This window comes from Perca flavescens, chromosome 7 (genome assembly GCF_004354835.1).
Source record: "Perca flavescens isolate YP-PL-M2 chromosome 7, PFLA_1.0, whole genome shotgun sequence".
NCBI classification, from domain to species: Eukaryota; Metazoa; Chordata; class Actinopteri; order Perciformes; family Percidae; genus Perca; species Perca flavescens.
This window is the reverse complement of record NC_041337.1, coordinates 18,867,470-18,885,293: the sequence shown is the minus strand read 5'-3', so window position 1 is coordinate 18,885,293 and position 17,824 is coordinate 18,867,470. Positions and strand designations below refer to the sequence as shown.

Below are 17,824 nucleotides of genomic sequence, written 5' to 3'. Positions count from 1 at the left end.
CCATATAATAACAGCCTCCAGGTTTGCAATCAATTGGACGACAATTTAGTGGCGAAAGCGCTGGCTGTACTTTTGACAAGTGTAAAGACCGTGGTAAAATACAGTAGCAGTCAACTGTGTGTGTGTGTGTGTGTGTGTGTGTGTGTGTGTGTGTGTGTGTGTGTGTGTGTGTGTGCGCGCGTGTGTGTGTGCGCGCACTCACAAATACATCATGTAGGCCTACATGGCCTATGTAAAGAAATATATGCAAGCTGTGTATTTTACCTGAAAGTGACTAAATGATACAGAGGCTATAAACACATGCAGAAAGAAAATCACAGATTTATAGGAATGTCCTTTTGGAAAACAAGGTTGCGTTCGTGTTTCCATGAGCGAAATAGACCTGGATATACAACAAATAGCAACAGAGTGCGCGGATTGTTATGGAAGCAGAAAGGAATGCACGCTCAGTGAAAACTTTGTGAATTTCTGTTTTGTTCTTAATACTCATCTAAACAATAGGTCGAATAAGCCCATTGCCCGACTTTAGGCTATTTTGCCCACTCTTAGGTCTGTAGCAGCAAAGTGGCTTTTGTCAGCAACTGTTTGCTTATCTCACTTCTGTGTCATAATACTGCACAATTGCGTGTGATTGTTTCAGGCTCAGATCTTCTGCCATTATGTGCAATCATAATGTCCATTCTATACCGGCAGACTCATGTTGCAAAGTCTGTGGCATTATAACGCACATTTTTGCACATTGTTCGGTCTGTGACATCAAAACACTCGTATATGGCGCTGCCAGGTCTGAAACAATACTGACAGTGACATCACAATACTTATTTAAACATTCTGCCAGGTATGTGACATCCCCACAAGACTACTTTTCTCCCTATAATTGCAGGTCTATCTATTATTTCTCTGCACTGCCAGGTATATGAGATCATAATTGCAGGTACAAGGCGTCACAATGTTCTCTACGTCTCTTTGAAATGTAAGCATTATTTAGAGCTCAGTGCTCCTTGAGAAGTTGTATATAATTTGTTTTTATGTGCATTACTTTTTTGTGCTGGGCTGAGTTTGAGGTAGCCTGCAGGCTATAGGTGTGAATGTGTCATAAAGCAGTTTTTCTATGTGTCAGCAGTGTGAGTGTGTGAGGTGGGCCATATGCCTACATTAGGTGTAGTTATTAATGTGTCCCTATGAGGCAGAGCGTGTGTGTGTATTAAAGAAAGACGGAGTGTGAAAAGAATATCCTTAATCCTTTATTGCAGGATTTTCCTGTTCTTGGGTGAAAACTTTATTCTTCAAAATGTAAATTTTTCACGAACTAGGCTACATAAAACTACACTTGCTTGCCAGTTTATAGTTTAAAATATGACCTTTAAAAGGGTTTCATGAGCCCAACATGGACTCCACACATAAGATCACGTTGTCCCTCGGTGTATCCTCAATTAATATACAAATCACAAAAACTGAGGCAAGTTTTTCATCTGTAACTATGAATGGCCATATGTTTTTCATAATTGTGCGGAATGGAAAATGACCACAAAGACACCGTTTATCGGTTATTTTGAATATTTATTTCACTCACTTACAGTCAGTGTATCAAATGCAAATGCATGTTCGGTCTCATCTCGAAAAATCAAAGTACACTTGCAAATGCAAACAAATATTCAAAGACATACATTTCTAATAGAGCCTATCTTGCCCTTGCCTTTGAGAATGATTCTGAACTGAACACAGACAGACAAACGACAGGCGCGCGTGCACGTCTCGCACAAACCAAACTAGAGGACACAAGCACAGCAGCGTGTGAACGATTTCAACACACATTTTAGAGTGGCTAAACGCAGGCCATCATTATCTGCATAAGCAGTCTTAAAATGTTTGCTATAAGCTGTTAGTAATTCTATCTAAAATGCTGATGGACACAGTTTTGTGGCAGCCCTAAAACCTTATATGTATTTGGCATGTTGCATTACTGCTGCCTCAATTAATTTGTTGGAATTATAGAAATTACACATCTAGAAAATATGAAATTAGTTTTTATAAGCGTTGTGTATTTTATGTCAAATAAATAAACCAAACAATGTTTGACTTTATATAGAAATGAATGTTGTAATAAACCGGTTGATTATATATGAAGTTTTGTTTTCAAACTATATCGAGAATTAGGAAGTGGTGAAGTTTCAGCAGTCAGCGTACTGCCTGCAGCACAGAAAACACAGGCCGGACACAAAACAACACATGACACACGGAACGAAAACAACTGTTTTTTTCACTGAAGCGGGGAAATAAATAAATGTATCATGTGGGTTAGAAACTAACTTCATTGTATTAACCCGGCCTAAACAGGTCAACAATTTACCCGAGGGCAGGGTAATAAATGCAAACAACCTTTTGAACATTTAGTCTTGTAAACTAGGCCTATATGAGATATCCCAATAATCTGTGTTATCATGTGTTTTAGATTTACATACTTGTAGTTGAGGTCAGTTTAAGTGTAACCTGTTCATTTAGTCATATTCACTGTCATGTTTCGCAATAGTAGGCCTACCTTCTAAATATCGTTTATTGCACAGTATTTGTTTATGTTGTTGCTACTGACTTAGGATATGTAGCCTATATTTTTACATTTTCACCTGAACGGGACAAATTTGAACTCTTACCATAATGTTGGCAACATCTGGATAGTTTTGAGGAGAGAATGAGAATTTAGATTGTTCAACCTTTTTTTATGTTAAAGAAAGTCTATGTGTATAAATACGCAATCATTTTAGTGAAAGCCATACTTCATTTACATACCAGCTCTTCTGGCCCACACGTCTGAGAATGAAAACATGAACAAAAACAAGTCAAGTTTACCATATTGAAAGCACATGTGAAGCATCAAGAAACATCCTGAAAATAATACAGGTTTGTATATAACAATAGCTCAGGTATGCAATTAATTATTTATTTATTAGGCTATAAGGTATTTAGTTTCAAAAGTGAAAAAAGAAGAAACATTACGCTTGACGTAATTCTGTATGAGTTTCCTTGTACAACCAAAATAACAAATTTTAACAAAATAACCCCCCTAACCCTTATAGGCCTACCATCCACTATAGCGTATACCAGTTCCGCCGTCTAGTTAATATGTTGTTGCTCATTTCAAGAAAACACAGCCAAGTGCGGTCAATCTAAAGTTAACTAATTGAGCTAATAAGATATAATGTGCTTTTTTAACGAATTCTGGTCTAATTCTGTTGGTAGTAGTGAAGTAATTTAAAGAAATATGCAATTAAACAATAGGAGGGTCAAAATAAAAGACCAGGCCTAACTAAGGTTTTAGTAATTAATGCACAGAATGTGTTTCTGTAAATCTACAAAAGGATGTCAGTAAAACGCATTTCGGAAGATATCACAATCTTAAATTTAGCAGGTCAAATTCCAAAGCGAGCGTTTCAATTGCTGCTAAATGCTTTTAACAACGTCAAGGGTTAAAACTTCGTCTGCATTTTGATGATTTTGTCAGTTAAAAAAAATCCTAAAGACGTTCACACATCTGTTCAGACTCCTTTGGGTAACACTTCTGCGTTCAGCTTACCTTGCTAAATCGGTGGCAACAACAAAGCAAATCGATGAAAACAAACAAAAAGAACAGACACCTCCACAGGCTGCGGCCAGGACGAAAATGAAATCACATGTTGACCAAATTCATCATCTGAAATTCTGAACTTCAACCGAATTAAAATACTTAAAAGCCACGTAGTAAGTGCATAAAAAATCCTGCTGCAGCAGTCTCCCTTTGTTCCCCCTGGTGTGGGCCTGCTGTCTTGACTAGCGTTTGGCCGCTAGGTGGCGCTCTTGCTCCATCAAAAACCCTCAGGTTCCCCAACTTGACCGCGCTGACGTCACTTCAGTCTGGAGCATCAAGGCCACTTCCACGCCGCTATTGGTCTGAAAATCACATGACATGTCTCCCAGCATCCATAACTATGTTACTGATATTTTTGCACCCCCCTCCAAAAGATGTCAGCATCCTACTGTCCTTATTCTCCTGGAGAAATCCCGTAGTTCAGACCAGTGGAACACCAAACGATTACTGTGTTGCCAAATGCAAAAATGTCATGTCCGAATAACATAGCGGCCGGTAACTTCCTGATGGATTCTTTAATGGGAGGATCATCTTCCTTCAGGGGTGAGGGTTATTCCAGCAACCCCGGGATGTACATCCACACAGCTGCAGAGTACGGATATTCGGTGATGAGAAACATTGGTAAGATTGGACAATCTGCCCTCTCCAAAAGAGACGAGGTTCCTCCGAGCAGTCTGCCGCTCAGCGGCTTCCAGGATGCGCCCTACCTGTCAACACAGCTGGCCACATGGACCCCAGGCTCCAAAACCAGTAGGGACGAACAACCTGTTGCCCAGTGTTTACAACCCTGCTCGTTTCCAGCGGGCAACGTCAAAGAGGAGGCGTTTTGTTGCCTCTACCAGGATGACAGCAATAAGGGGAAACAGACAACAGAGTCGGCCACTTACATCCGGCTCGGTGACAATAGCTGCAGGTCTGAGCAAACCGCCTCGTCCAGCGGCTGTTTCCAGGTGTACAACGGAGAGAGGCCCCAGCAGGACGAGCAGCAGTTCCCCTCCGGCTTCTCTCTGACCCACTTGGCGACATCTGTTGAATCAGCATCAGAGTCGACAATAAGTTGCAGCAAATCGGCGCAGGACACAGCGAGAGAGGTTTCAAAGACAGATGAGAGTCAGAGCAGGAAGGAAGGGAAGGCCAAGAGTGACAGCTGTTCAGATAACTCGGACGGGGAATTAAAAGGTAGACGACTACTTTACCCCCTCCTCGCTGACACACACACACACACACACACACACACACACACACACACATTTGACAGCCTCGCCTAGCAGGGGTTATGGTGCCCGTGGCATTTAACACCTTTCCTTTTAATGTGAGAATGTGAGATGGGCAGTTATCATTGAAATAAACACGCTCACACACAACCACACACAGATCACTCTCTCATTTCCTCTCTCTCTTACATGGGTCATTTCAATTGTGAGACGTAACCATTTTTAACACAACCATGTTACGCCTCAAAATGCCGCTATTGAGCCAACATAAAATTGTACGGTTTTGCTCCACTGTTGAAAACCTTAGTCATAATGCCCTGGCTTCTTTTAAACTTGAGAGAACATTTCTCACTATTATATGTTTCATAAATACATTTACACTTTTTGATACAACGATAATTCAAGATAATTTAGTCCAGTTTTTATAACATACTTAGGCTATATAATATGAATGTTTTCCTTAATGCTAACACTGGCAGCTTGATAACAATGAACTGAATTTGTCTTTTTCCGTTTGACAAAAACACAAATAATTTTGATTTTTAAATTAACAGTTTTAACGGATTTTTTATTAAACGGTAACGATGGTTTGATAATATTTAAACACATACAATAATAATACTAATTGTTGTTGTTATAATTATGCCCCCAATATAATAAATTGATGCTAGCTACAACTAATGTTATTGCACATCCCTGTGCCATTTGTCTTTAGCTCTTATTTAAAATTAGATTCAGTTTTATCGTGTTATTTATGGATTAAGTCTCATAGACGATCAACAAGGTCTTTTTATTTTATTTTAATTTAATTAGAGGATGTAGCCAGGCAATACGACCGTATTGTGTGTGTGTGTGTCCTACTGAATTAAATGTTTTAGTAATGATTAAATGTGGGTCACACACTGAGTGTTCACATTAGGGTAATTGTTACTGTAATGTGTGCGTGTGTGTGTGTGTGTGTGTGTGTGTGTGTGTGTTATCCCCTAGAGTCTGCAACCTAATCAAGAAATTAACTGAATGAACTGCAGCAATGTGATTTTTCCCTGCTATCACCAGCATGCCTTGTTTCTTTGTCTTTTCTAAATCTGGTATTATGCTACAGAGACTTCCTTTTGTTTGGGATGAACCTACAAAAAAAGTCATTTGGCTCCTGCTTGCAAAGGTAATAACATTTTATGAGAGTCTAAGGTCCAACACAGACAAAAGAAGTGCTTACGCGCCCTAGTTTGATTTGATCTAATTATAGCTGTACATCACACAAAAGCAATTTGCAAGCAGTAGGAGTTGTAGCGAAATGTGGGATGTTAAGCGTTGTTCATTTGTTCAAGTGAGAGTCACGAAGAGTCCACAATCAGGTAAATCTGTTCTTCTCAACTACTCATTTTGATCCAGATGAACGCTATTGAATGTACATGTGAGATATGGGCGTGTACATGTAGCATCCTATGTATTAATGGATGTAATAAAGCTGTATATGATCTCTGCACAAAATGACTCCGGATTTGGCCTCAGTTGCTCATTGTTGTCTTTCTCTTGCTCCGGTAGATGATTTATTCGCGGAAAAGACAACGGGAAGCTGGTTAAAAGCCAAAAGTGGAAGGAAGAAGCGGTGTCCCTACACAAAGCACCAGACGCTGGAGCTGGAGAAGGAGTTCTTGTTCAACATGTATCTGTCTCGGGAGCGCCGCCTGGAGATCAGTCGAAGTATCAACCTGACCGACAGACAGGTCAAGATCTGGTTCCAAAACAGACGCATGAAGCTCAAGAAGCTCAACAGGGAGAGCCAAGAAAGGGAGCACAGTGCAGTTTATAACTATTCCTGAAGAGATTTCTACCTACACATGCATTCACAAACACACACACATACACACCCATACACATGCACATACACACACACCCTACATCTCTGCATAAACATTACAGATACAGACAGACATGCATGTGTCATCTTAGAATGCATTCAATAATCATTCATCAAATTTCTCTTTATGTGCACACCACACACTCACATACACATGGCGTGCCTTCCTTCCTATATGAACTATGAAACGCTGCGACCCGCAGACTAGACTATAGAGTTCCAGGTGAACCCTTGCAGCAGCATTGGGACAGTGAGGTGCTTTTACCTTGCAATGATAATAATAATATAACATGAAGCAATCTCAAGCAGTCTATAAATAACTCGTGGCATGTAAGCAGTTTCACTTTGCTGTGCTACAGCCTAATGTATGTTTTGCCACTTGTGCAGCTTCTTCGTTGGTGTTTGTTTCTGTGGCATATTCTTCGTGCAGTGTAATGTGCGTGCACCAGACGATATTAAGCTATGTCATGGCAAACGATTCCAAAACAATAAAAGGAGGGGGAAATGGAAAGGTATTACCAACTTTGTCCTTCCCCTGGCATAGTGGTACAAATGAGAGGGAGGGAGAGACACTGCGGATGAGAGAAGAGGTTCATGGCAGTTTTAATAGAAGTGAGAGACCATAACGTTGATTTAAATATTATCCAGGTGACCACAGTAAGTCAAGGTCATAAAATTCTAATGTCAGGTTCGCCCTGGAAAGCGTTGGGGGTGGATTTTATGATCTGCAAATATAATGTGCTGCAGCAGTAAAGATGCGTTTAAAGGTGTGTGTGGAGGAGGGCTAATCCACACAGCAAAGACTGCAATGTGCAGGATCCAGCCGAGTCGCTGGGCTGGAAGGAGCAGCCGCCTCCACCCGGGATAATGGAGCAGGAGATAAGAAAGATGGTGGATAAAAGGGACAGCAACCGCGACGGCTGCAGGAACAATAATAACAACAGGCATAACGGCAAACACGTGGATAACTAAACGCACCGGGAAGACTTCTGCAGGAGGCAACAGAAGGTAGGACTCAATTTTGTTTACGTAATGTCTTTATTTCCTGTTTTGGAAAGTATGCCACATCTGTCAGGGGAGCCTTTGCTTGACAGCTCGTGTGGCACGCATGGTGCACGCCTGCACACGTCGATAGTTTATAAGTTGTTGATCATTCAGCGTGCTGCTGGTTTCTGTTTTCTTTTTTTTTTTATTGCAATCAGAATGCTGGATGCTGAATATTTAGCATTATGTTTCTGGATATTTGCTGTGACTGATTTTCTTCTGAAGTTTTGCTTATTTTGAACAGTTGAATAAATTGTTGTGCTGCGCTGCTAAATGCTATTAATGGAATTAGAACAATAGCATATTAATATGAGCAAACAAGTAAAGCCATGCCGGGCTTAAAGTTGTCTACAGGCAGTGATTAGAAAGTAGTTTGATTTCAGCCGTAGACCATGTTGTGTTTTATTGTGTTGGTACTCGCCTTTTCTCTTTGTGCTGAATGGTGTTAATCCTCTCTTGGCTTTTGCAAGCATTGTCCTTTCCATGGATTTTAACCCTTTTGCACGAAGCTGAAGCGTGGTTTAGGTAGTTTCATGTTGTTGGGGTTGGCTTCCTGGCTCGGCAACAAGAAACTGCCTTGATTACGTCAGTTCGTCTTCATCAAGGGCACAATTTCCGCTGAATTACCCACTATACTAGCCACCCAGGTCCCCGCAAATGGCATTGTAAATGAACTGAGCTGCAATACCTTGGACAGAGACGTTTTCTTTCTTTGCTGTTATTTTGTGGTGGGCTGTAAAACCTTCTGAGGCTCTCAGAAGGAGAATAGGTTGTAAACAACATGGGTAAAGTTTTAGACTGCGTTGTATTGCATCTGTCATCACTGGCTGTCTGCTTAGGTTTAGTGGTTTCAGCTGCTTTATGGTGATTTGAATAGATAGATGGATAGATAGATAACAGTAGATAGATTTAAGTCACATATTTGACTCATAAATTTATCTGACAAATGAATCTGGGTCTATAACAGGAAATGGATGCGAATTGATATTTCCATGAAATTATGTGAGCATAAGTCTTGTTCTTGTAAAAGCTAATACACGGCTGCTTGAAATGTAGCCTATTATTCCAAAATGCCGTGCAACCCCAATTTCCAATTTGCTGCAAAGTTTTATACTGAGAAATGGCCTAATAGTAAAATATATGTGATACTATGATCTAATTCTTAATTTGAAATGTTTTCCACAAACTTCAACACACATTATGACTAATGACAACAATCATCCCATTAGAAGTCACATTTTGCTAATTGAGGCCTATTTTAATTTTCAGTGAAATGCCATTCCTCTTCTTTCTTTCTTTTATACATTAAATAGCTTAACTCGTTCATATCATGTTTTATTTGTTCTTAATCTTGTTTCATTGCATAGTTTGGGGTTAAACTTTTTTTCTCCGGCCCGTTAACGAGCTGATGGGACTAGCGAATCTTAAATGTATTATATTGCCCTAACTATTAATTAAGACCTACATTTTGAAGACTTAGCCCGAGTTTATAGTAGTTATATATATATATATATAGTTTATATTATATATTTCCAATTTCGTTTGATTACAATAGCCTCACTATTAAATTATATTTTAGTTCAGCAACACTGAATTATTTGACTTAATGCTGGCACATATAGGCTTATTTGTTTATATCGGAAACTATAGTCAGTGAGCCACTAACCACATATAGGCCTAACTTTATTTAAGTCTCGCCTAATCCATTTTATTATTAACATTATGGATGTGTTTAGCAGAGGTGAAATTAATATAGGCTATTAAGGAAAATGAAAGTCTTGAGGAAAGTGATGAGTTTATCTAAAAGAAAGACAATAACTTATTTACGTAACAGTTTTGGTGCAGTCAGCATCTTTTCCTCAAGGCAGTCCAGTGTTGATCCTGGTCACTGTTTCCCCTTGTTTTCTCAGCCCCCCCTCCCTTTGGCGGTAGTGCAACTGGAAGAGACAGTCTGGAATCCAAAGTCACTTTCATTCAGCTCAGTGAATGAGTGTCTCCCTTGGAATGTATCACTGACAAAGACTTTACAGCGCTGGAAACAGCCCCGAGAGCTGCACAGATTCACCCTAAAACCATATACACATAAAGCAATTTATTTCACTTTGTAGTGGCGCACAGGAACTGAAGGCTTTAGTCAGCCACTTCCTTGGGACAGCTCAAGATGTGTTACTGCCACTGGCATGATCAGACATGAATCAACTATGCTAACGGATTTCTTTTTCCTTTTTTCTGACATACATTATAGCTTTTTCTTTGAGATACAGGGGGAAATAAGCTCCTCGTGCTTTAATTATACCTAAAGTTTTTTTTTTTTTTTTAAGACAAAGTTGGTAGACGATTAGATTCAGAAGACGAGGACCGTTAACTTTATTTCACTGGAAATGTTTCGATTTGTTTTATCATATTGAACATTGTTGGAGAAGTAAAACTCAATATGTAGCTTTAAAAAATGGAATGTTAGGCTAATTAATAATCGGGAATATTTTTATCTGTGAGTGGTTTGAAACTATGTATACGCAGAAACAACATGGCTGCAAAAATACCACAAATAGCGTCTTTTGTATTCAAGAGATGATGATCAATATCCCTTATTAATTACCTCGCCTTTTCTAACTAAGAAAGGAGGACGGGAATGCAACATGTTTGCTATCACAGCGGCAGTATATATATATATATATATATATATATATATATATATATATATATATATATATATATATATATATATATATATATTGCAATAGCTCTCAGTTAATCTTATGCTGAACAATGGATGGATTTGATCAAGTGTTTTGATTTAAAAATGCTTTTGGGACAGTCTGAAAGGATAATTTACCATTAAGAGGCGTGTTTGGATGAAACTGTACTGAAAATGTGCGGTCTACGTTCTGTCAGCACATAGGTGTTATAAATAACTTTTTATATCCACTTTGAATTTTCCATATGCAGAGTTTAAGCGCGTGTAATACGGTCCAAATGTGGCCTATATAGGCCAGTATTTACAACTTAGTTGGTTTAACTGCGCAGTGCGTGTGTTTTTGAGAGAATGGCCTGTTGGAGGTTCATGGGCAAATGTATTTTTCTTATATGTTGACTATTTCTTGGAGGAAATTAGGCTACATTTAATATCTTCAATATTGACAGAATGGATAATGTGCCTTTGCCCTGCCATCACACAGAAGCCAGCAAATGTGACTGCAAGAAAGTCATGTTGCAACCCAGAGCGTTCGTTTGGTATTCATTCATTCAGCAATGAAATAAACTGGTTGTGTTGATGGAAGTGAAAACAAAGTTCAGACTCCCTTGACAATGAAGACGAATCGTCTTTACATGCTCATTAATAATCAGTCTTTCGAAGTCTGTGCTTCTATCTGCTTTATGATTATAATAATACAAACAAATGGTAATCTTCCATTCACACATTTAAACTGTTAAATCTGAAGATTGTTGTTTAACCATACGGACAGATTCATGATCTTAATCGAAGCTCCCCTGTTCAACAGTTATCGTTCTTAGCATTTTTATCCGAAAACTACATTTAGGCGAAGAAAACACTTTAACCAAAGTGAGCTGTAGCTATTGTATAGGCGCAGGTCATTTAAAACTTGTTTTTGCCAGTATTATGAAGCATCACCGCACTGCGGCGGCGCCAATAGGCTGCACCCAGATTGTGTCTCACTGTAATTTTTTTGTCCGTTCGCTTATTATTTAAAACAGAAACAACGTTATCCACCTAAGTTAGGCTGTGACCATGCTAACAGTAGCCCTATAGGCCTTTATAATCCTTATTTTGTCATTATTTTGAATAGAAAACTGAATCGTGTAACGTGTAGAAATGTCAGAGCCAGACTGTGGCGGAATAATAGCATCCGTTTGAAGCATTGTTTTCATTCATTTATTTAGTTGTTATAATCGTAGGCCTTTATAAATTACTTTGCATTTGAGAGGTATAGGACAAATGACCCTGAAGATGAACACACAAAGTAAGCTCCATGATCAGAGTCTAAGGCTAGATGGTGTGTGTTGTACAGACTGTAAAGCTTTCAGAGGCAAAGTTGTGATTTTGGACTAAATTAATAAAATGGACCTCACTAGACGAACATAGAGCCCATCTAAAACCAAACCAACAGTTTCGTATCATTTGTCTCCTTCCAAACGTGTACTGTTCCTTTATTTATCCATTTCTAGTCTCCACTATTGGTGGTACTGGATCATGTTCAAAATCAAGTGACAAACCATTAGCTAACTTTTTGTTTACAAAATAGCAAATAGCAGACCGTGTTTCTACACATGTTAAAAAATGACATGTTTAGCGATGCAACAAAGAGGCATTTCTTCGGCAGTATAATCTGAAATGGTACAATGTGTTCAGGAGTGCCAGAAACAACAACAACAAAGGAATATTTAATGATGCAATCGTTTTTATTATTATAACCCAACAAACATGATAAACGACTGGAATAGATAGGCTGCATTGTAAAAAAAAAAAAAGAAAGACAATTCTCAGTTCTCCTTAATGGACACACACACACTCAAAACAGGCGCACACCCAATATATTTTAATACTTGAGTTTCTTAACCTTCTTACATTTAGAGAATGTGTGACATGCACCTACAACACCAAAACAAATTCCTTGTATGTGTAAAAAACGTACTTGGCTTTTACTGATTCTGATTTTGACTCACACACACACACACGCACACGCACACGCACACACACACACACACACACACACACACACACACACACACACTCAAAACAGGCGCACACCCAAAACAATACAAAGGATTATTCACAGGATTACTCTAGACATAGATACGAGCTATATAATGTATTTATATGACCATATGTTATGGTAATAAATGGCCAATTAATACTTTTTTTTATTCTGCTTTAATGGAAGCAGCAGAATTAACGGACTTAGACCTCAAACCTGCAGAAAACACTTTAAAACGATCTAATTTAAGATATGGGACATTTGTTAAACGGCTGTATTTCTGAGGGACATGTGGGGAAATGTTTGACTCTCCGCAGACTTGCGCATTCATCAGCACTCACCAGGACACCATTTGGCGTAATCCGGGTTAAGGTCTGGCGTCTGGCCTTTTAAATTTCATGGTTGAATCTGAACTCAGCAGCATGACAAACATCACACTTCCTAATGCGGATGCTCATTACATTTTGTTTTACGTCATGACGTCCAAATAACATATCAGTTGTTTTCCAAGTGTATGGAATTAATTTAAACTAAAGTTAAATTGAGTCTAGACTAATTAGTGACGTCATGTGATCCTTGTAGCTTGGCGATGACAAAGCCTAGATTTGTTTTCTAGAGATTTTCCCTATCGCGCGTTAGTATCACTCATAAACCGGGATTTATTTTAAAATTAGTCTTTTGGGCTCTCTGGTTAAACTGTCAGTTCGTATTTATGGAACACAGTGCACCCATGCATTTCAAGTTAATAACAGCATAGTGAAGTGTGATTTGTTCGACTGCACTATAATTTCACTCTTGCAGGTCTACACACCCTTATATTTAGCTCCCTTGTCTTAAAGTTGTCAATAATTCAATTCAATTAGTTTTTTCTTCAAACTACCGGGCCACAGTAAAAGAAAAAATATATATTTCAAACAGCAATTACGCACATAATCATAAAACACAAAAAAAATTGCCTACACAGAAAAACATACATGCATACAGGTAAGATTAAAACTAATCAGAATGACACTCCTCGGCATCACCGTTTCTCAAACATGTACAAATACACACTCCTCCATCAAAGTCACCACATCACAGGAATATAACGTGTGCAGCTTTTAGGATTTAATAACGCTATGTTGTTGTCGACCGCATACAGTCTACACATGCGCATTAAACTTTCAGTATTTATGTCACAATTAGTCAATTAGTCTAATAAGTGTTGCCTGGGACACTGGTGTCTTCTTCGGTTAGTCTCGTTTCATCGTATATTAGTATTGTATTATTGGCTGTGTCGCTGCAACCCTGCAGATGAGTTCAGGGCTGTTTCACAGTCTGCTAACTGACAAGCTACTCTAGTATATCTCAGGGCAAAACGGTAAACTCTTGTCATTAGATACAAGAGTAACATTATCCCTGTTATAAAAGCTTTCATAGTTAGACCTTTAACGAACCTTTTTACCTCCTCTTCTCTCTGCAGTCTTCTGTTTCCTGTCTCCGGCCTTTCTGTTTGATAGGAATTGTTTTGCGTGCATAAAGTGGTGGTGGTTTTATGTTGAGCGAGGAACTCGGATGTAGTCTTATTAACGACACGTTTATGAACAATCAAATGGTCCTCGTTAAAATTTATTGATGGGCATAAAAACATAGACGGTCACTAGCCGAATATAACCCGCTGCAGTGGGCTGCTTGTCAAGAATCTGAATCCCCTCCTCTCCTATCTCCGCAGATCCGAAATGTTTGGTCGGTTGCGCCCGTTAAAACGGTGCAAACTTAATTGTTGGTGTATCCTGCATCCCCTATTTTGATTCCCTCTCTCGCATCTGTCTAGTCCTATATGTAGCTACTGTGGAGGCGAAATAAACAGCATAACACAGGAAGTTATAAACCCTTCACCTTATCAAATGTGCTGTTGCTTTGATAAAGATAAAAGGCCTCAACGATACAATAAACACTTTAATGCTGTAATACTATCCATTGCAATAACACGGGGCTACGATAGATTTTGCCAGACAGAGATTGATTACACCATCAAATAGTGCCTGGCTCGGTTTTAGACGTAACACTGCGCAGGTCTGTACTGCGACTAGAGAAAGATCCACTAGTAGCACTACCAAGACACGTTTTCTTTATTAAAGAATCATGGTTGTTAAAGTTACCTCTAATACGTCCCAGAGAAAGAGAAAAAGAGCACATTCTTTAATCCGATTATGTGCACTGGTATCCCAGGATAAGTGGCGCATTGATCCACTGTACAATTTTTGCGGGGGTAAATATAATCACGTGTCGGTGAGCCAGCCAATAGCAGCCAGGGAAGCGCTGAGAAATAATTACCTGCCTTGATTGTTCTATGGCTAGATAAAAAAGTACACATACACTCCATATAATAATCGGATGCATGTAAAAGAGTCGGGGAAGCTTCGACATGTCGACCACGGGTCCCATAAGTAATTATTATGTGGACTCCTTGATCAACCATGAAAACGAGGATGTCCTTGCTGCAGCTCGGTTTTCGGCTCCCGGTTCGCACCCAGCCGGCCCTCGCCCGACGTCTCTAGTACCGGAGTGTGCTGACTTTCCTTCCTGCAGCTTCGCACCCAAGGCACCCGTCTTCTCCACCTCCTGGACCCCTGTACACTCCCAGTCATCAGTGGTTTACCATCCATACAGTCACCAACCTCATTTAGGCACAGACTCGAGGTATATGCGGTCATGGCTGGAGCCGATATCAGGCGCCGTGCCTTTCCATGGCTATCCGGGGAACAGCAGGCACTATGGGCTGAAGCCCGACGCCTTTCAGGAGCACAGAGCCGCCGAGTGTCTCGGCTCCAGCGGACGGACCTACACGGATTATCTGTACTGCTCGTCCACTGACATGCGAGAGAAGACGCAGCAAAATATCCCCTCTCCCGAGTCGGAAATCCTGACTTCAGGGAAACATAAAGACGAGAAGCCGGAGCTAGATCCGAGTAAGTTCAAGCTCCTACAGTCTTTTACAACCGGGTGGGTGTTTTGGTTTGGGATTGTGTAAAGCTGCTTTTGCTTAGAAGCATTTTAACGTCCCGCATAACGTGAAATTATAAACTGTTTCATCCTCCCTTTTCAGCTGAGCAGAATCGCCTTTGCTAGGGGGGAAAGCTTTAGGAACTATAAAAGACAAACGCTACTAGGCTAATATTGGGGCTATAAAACCAGACGGGGTTGTAAACATGGACTCAAACCTACAGGAAGACGTTGAATTTGGAAGGCTGTTGCGTAATGGTAAAACATGCAAGGTGATCTTTTTAAGAGAACAACCTAAACCGACATGTTATATAATATTCATCAGTAAATGCTTTATAAAAATGCTTTATAATGCCTTTTTACGACCATGTGTTGACCCAGTGCCATTACGCACGGCACATGCAGCCCTATAAGCCGACTTCCAGTCCTGTTTTGTTTTTCTTCATGTAGGCCCGTCAGTTTTGGGCTCCATTTGATGGAAGATTATATCAAGAGAAGATTATATATTGCATATAAAATGTGCTCTCCTCTCTGTGTCCAAAACAAATTCACATGACTCTTCCAGCCAACTTGAGGAATGTAGGGAGATACTGGAGGACTTTCACCACGGACCTGTAAAGGCTTGAACCACGGGCCATTTTATGGGCCAATAAAGTGAATAAGCGCATTGAGTATTTTACGACGGTGTTACTCACAAGTCAAGGGGACAAGGAAGCAAATGAGTGTAGGGTTGGATAGTCTGAGGCTGAGAATCTTCCCTCAACATTTTAACTATCAGCTTAGCTTTATTGGTAAATATCAAACTTGTGTATGTTTTGTCACTGTTTTCAATTGTGGCACCTTGCGATGAGCCCACGGAATTGCTGTAAATCGAAAGGCAAATTTTCTAAAAGCTAATGTTTTTAAAATGCCTCACAGTGTTGCCCCTATTTTCTGTCATTGTTATTATTATTATTATTATTATTATGATTTTTACTTGCAGATAACCCTGTGGCAAATTGGATACACGCCCGCTCCACGAGGAAGAAGCGATGTCCATACACAAAGTACCAGACTCTCGAACTGGAGAAGGAGTTTTTGTTCAATATGTACCTTACTAGAGACCGCCGATTCGAGGTCGCGAGGGTCCTGAATCTGACCGAGAGACAGGTCAAAATCTGGTTTCAGAACCGGCGAATGAAGATGAAGAAAATGAACAAAGAAAAGACCGACAGCAAAGAACAATAATGTGTGGACTGCAGTCACAAAACAACCATAGTAACCACTAGTCACATGGACAGCACAGATGTACCAAAACACACGATGATCCCTCTCTCTCCTCCTCTTCGTATTTATCACTATGTTGGATTTTCTATTAACCTTAACTTCGAGACATTTTGATTCTGATTATGTTATTTTCCAGTGCACACGTGTGTGTCCACCTATATAAAAAAGAAAAAGATACTTCTAAGGGAGATAATTACGTTCTGCCTTCACTTCGAAATACCTTTACGTTTTTTTGTAAGAGAAATTATACACGTGCAGTTTTGGACATGTTAAAACTGTCTGAAGAAAGAGAATACTTGAATTCTTTTGAATTTCACAAACCCATAATTTATGATGTGAATGTTTTCTTTCATGTTTCTTTCTTTGTACGTTGTTGTGCAGGTGCAGTATTTTGTACAGAAATGGAACATCTGCCATCGGACTTGTCTGTCTTGTATTTTTGTGATAGTTGTTGCTGTATTTGTGCATCTTTTTTGATTGTAGCCTACGAGTTTAACGATAGTGTGTAGATACAGACTTCTGCAAATATAAACATTATCACTAAGTGCTTGTATGCTGTGTTCATTGTGACTCACGAGGGTATCATATTTGCGACTAAACACATTAATTAGTACGTGGCGGCAGAGAGGGCCTAACAAACAGCATCTCATTAAATATCAGCTTAACTATTTGCTTGATTTAAAAAAAAAAAAAATCCCGCAGATAAATTGAGTTACCAAATCACTATTGGGTAAGCTACATGTTGCAAACAGATGGATGTTTGCTAAATAATTATGCCTCCACAATTCTTCGTCTTATGTTTTTCCCGATGAGCATTCCCCCAAGCAAGCAAAGGCCTATATGAGCTCTGCCACCGCAAATAATGGCGAGATCGAAAATGTAACGTTGTCAGAGCAGTTAAGGCTTTAGCAAGACAACATTGTTTTTATTTAGCTTTGCATTGCTTCAAATTGGGGTCTTCATTAGAATTATTTATGCCTCAGCCACGTATTTACAGGTGTGCATATATTTAAGGATAAGTGCACACACGCCAAATAAACACAAATAGCCCTGTTTGGTCTTTTGAGTAGAAGAAAAGTACATTTCTCCAACAACAATAAGCACCGGTTTTACT

At 39.5% G+C, this 17,824-nt stretch overlaps 2 protein-coding genes across 9 annotated transcripts in view; both read left to right on the top strand.

Annotated features, from left to right (window-relative positions):
- Window positions 1-17,824, top strand: part of LOC114558104 (homeobox protein Hox-C10a) — a 131,164-nt gene that overhangs the window by 72,808 nt on the left and 40,532 nt on the right. For 6 of the 8 annotated variants that reach the window (XM_028581847.1, XM_028581845.1, XM_028581846.1 and 3 more), the window contains exons 1-2: window positions 3,971-4,801; window positions 6,382-7,705. In XM_028581847.1, the coding sequence (XP_028437648.1) occupies window positions 4,090-4,801; window positions 6,382-6,659 (990 nt within the window). In that variant the 5' untranslated portion in view covers window positions 3,971-4,089 and the 3' untranslated portion in view covers window positions 6,660-7,705. Of the gene's footprint in view, window positions 1-3,970; window positions 4,802-6,381; window positions 7,706-16,426; window positions 16,469-17,824 lie in introns of those variants that run through there. The other 2 variants (XM_028581850.1, XR_003692912.1) reach the window with 2 other exon arrangements.
- Window positions 14,760-17,213, top strand: hoxc9a (homeobox C9a). The gene is made up of 2 exons (XM_028581858.1): window positions 14,760-15,410; window positions 16,427-17,213. The coding sequence occupies exons 1-2, from the start codon at window positions 14,867-14,869 to the stop codon at window positions 16,669-16,671; spliced, it is 789 nt and encodes a 262-aa protein (XP_028437659.1). The 5' UTR covers window positions 14,760-14,866; the 3' UTR covers window positions 16,672-17,213.